The 986-nt window shown below is 63.7% G+C and overlaps 1 protein-coding gene across 1 annotated transcript; it reads right to left on the reverse strand.

The window, feature by feature from the left end:
- Positions 1-6: 6 nt before the first annotated feature.
- Positions 7-980, reverse strand: LOC130587485 (uncharacterized). Its single transcript, XM_057388464.1, has 2 exons — positions 344-980; positions 7-210 (listed from the first exon to the last, which is right to left on the reverse strand). The coding sequence occupies exons 1-2, from the start codon at positions 975-977 to the stop codon at positions 23-25; spliced, it is 822 nt and encodes a 273-aa protein (XP_057244447.1). The 5' UTR covers positions 978-980; the 3' UTR covers positions 7-22.
- Positions 981-986: the final 6 nt, after the last annotated feature.

Below are 986 nucleotides of genomic sequence, written 5' to 3' on the forward strand. Positions count from 1 at the left end.
TGGGAGCTGTAGTTCGCCGCCATTACCGATGGCCCAAGGTTTTACTGGGAGTTACTGGTCCGGACTGGGGGTGGCCACACCCCATGACGTCACCGCACAGAGGCATCACGGGAAAGGCGCCATCTTTAATGGCGGCACCCCCATTTCCGGGGGGGGGCAGGGTCACAGAGGGGTCACGTGACCGTAATGGGGTCCCCAAGTGTCCCCAAAGTCCATCGGGGCATCTGCAGCTGTCCCCAAGGTCCGGGGGGGATCCCGAGCTGTCCCCAGCTGTCCGTGCCGTGTCCCCAGGTGTCCCCAATGTCCTTGGAGGGATCCTCAGCTGTCCTCGGGTGTCCCCAATGTCCGGGGAGGATCCTCAGCTGTCCCCAGCTGTCCGTGCTGTGTCCCCGAGTGTCCCCAATGTCCATTGGGGCACCTTCAGCTGTCCATGCCCTGTCCCCAGGTGTCCCCAAGGTTCTTGGAGGGATCCTCAGCTGTCCCCAGGTGTCCACGCTGTGTCCCCAGGTGTCCCCAATGTCCATGAGAAGATGTCCAGCTGTCCCCGGGTGTCCATCCAGTGTCCGTAGCTGTCCATAGCTGTCCATTCCGTGTCCATCCCGTGTCCATAGCTGTCCATCCATGTCCCTGTGTCCCTCTGTCCTGGTCAGCAGCTCCGGCCGGAGCGGGGGTAGCGTGTCCATCCCATGTCCATCCCGTGTCCATGCCGTGTCCATGCCGTGTCCATCCCGTGTCCATGCCGTGTCCATGCCGTGTCCATCCCATGTCCATCCTGTGTCCATCCCATGTCCATCCCGTGTCCATGCCGTGTCCATGCCGTGTCCGGTCAGCAGCTGCGGCCGGAGCGGGGGTAGCGTGTCCATGCCGTGTCCATCCCGTGTCCATGCCGTGTCCATGCCGTGTCCATSCCGTGTCCGGTCAGCAGCTGCGGCCGGAGCGGGGGTAGCGTGTCCATCCCGTGTCCATCCCGTGTCCATCCCGTGTCC

The sequence above is a fragment of the Malurus melanocephalus genome, unplaced genomic scaffold, assembly GCF_030028575.1.
Source record: "Malurus melanocephalus ecotype Western Australia unplaced genomic scaffold, MMel_1.1 scaffold_1970, whole genome shotgun sequence".
Taxonomy (NCBI): Eukaryota; Metazoa; Chordata; class Aves; order Passeriformes; family Maluridae; genus Malurus; species Malurus melanocephalus.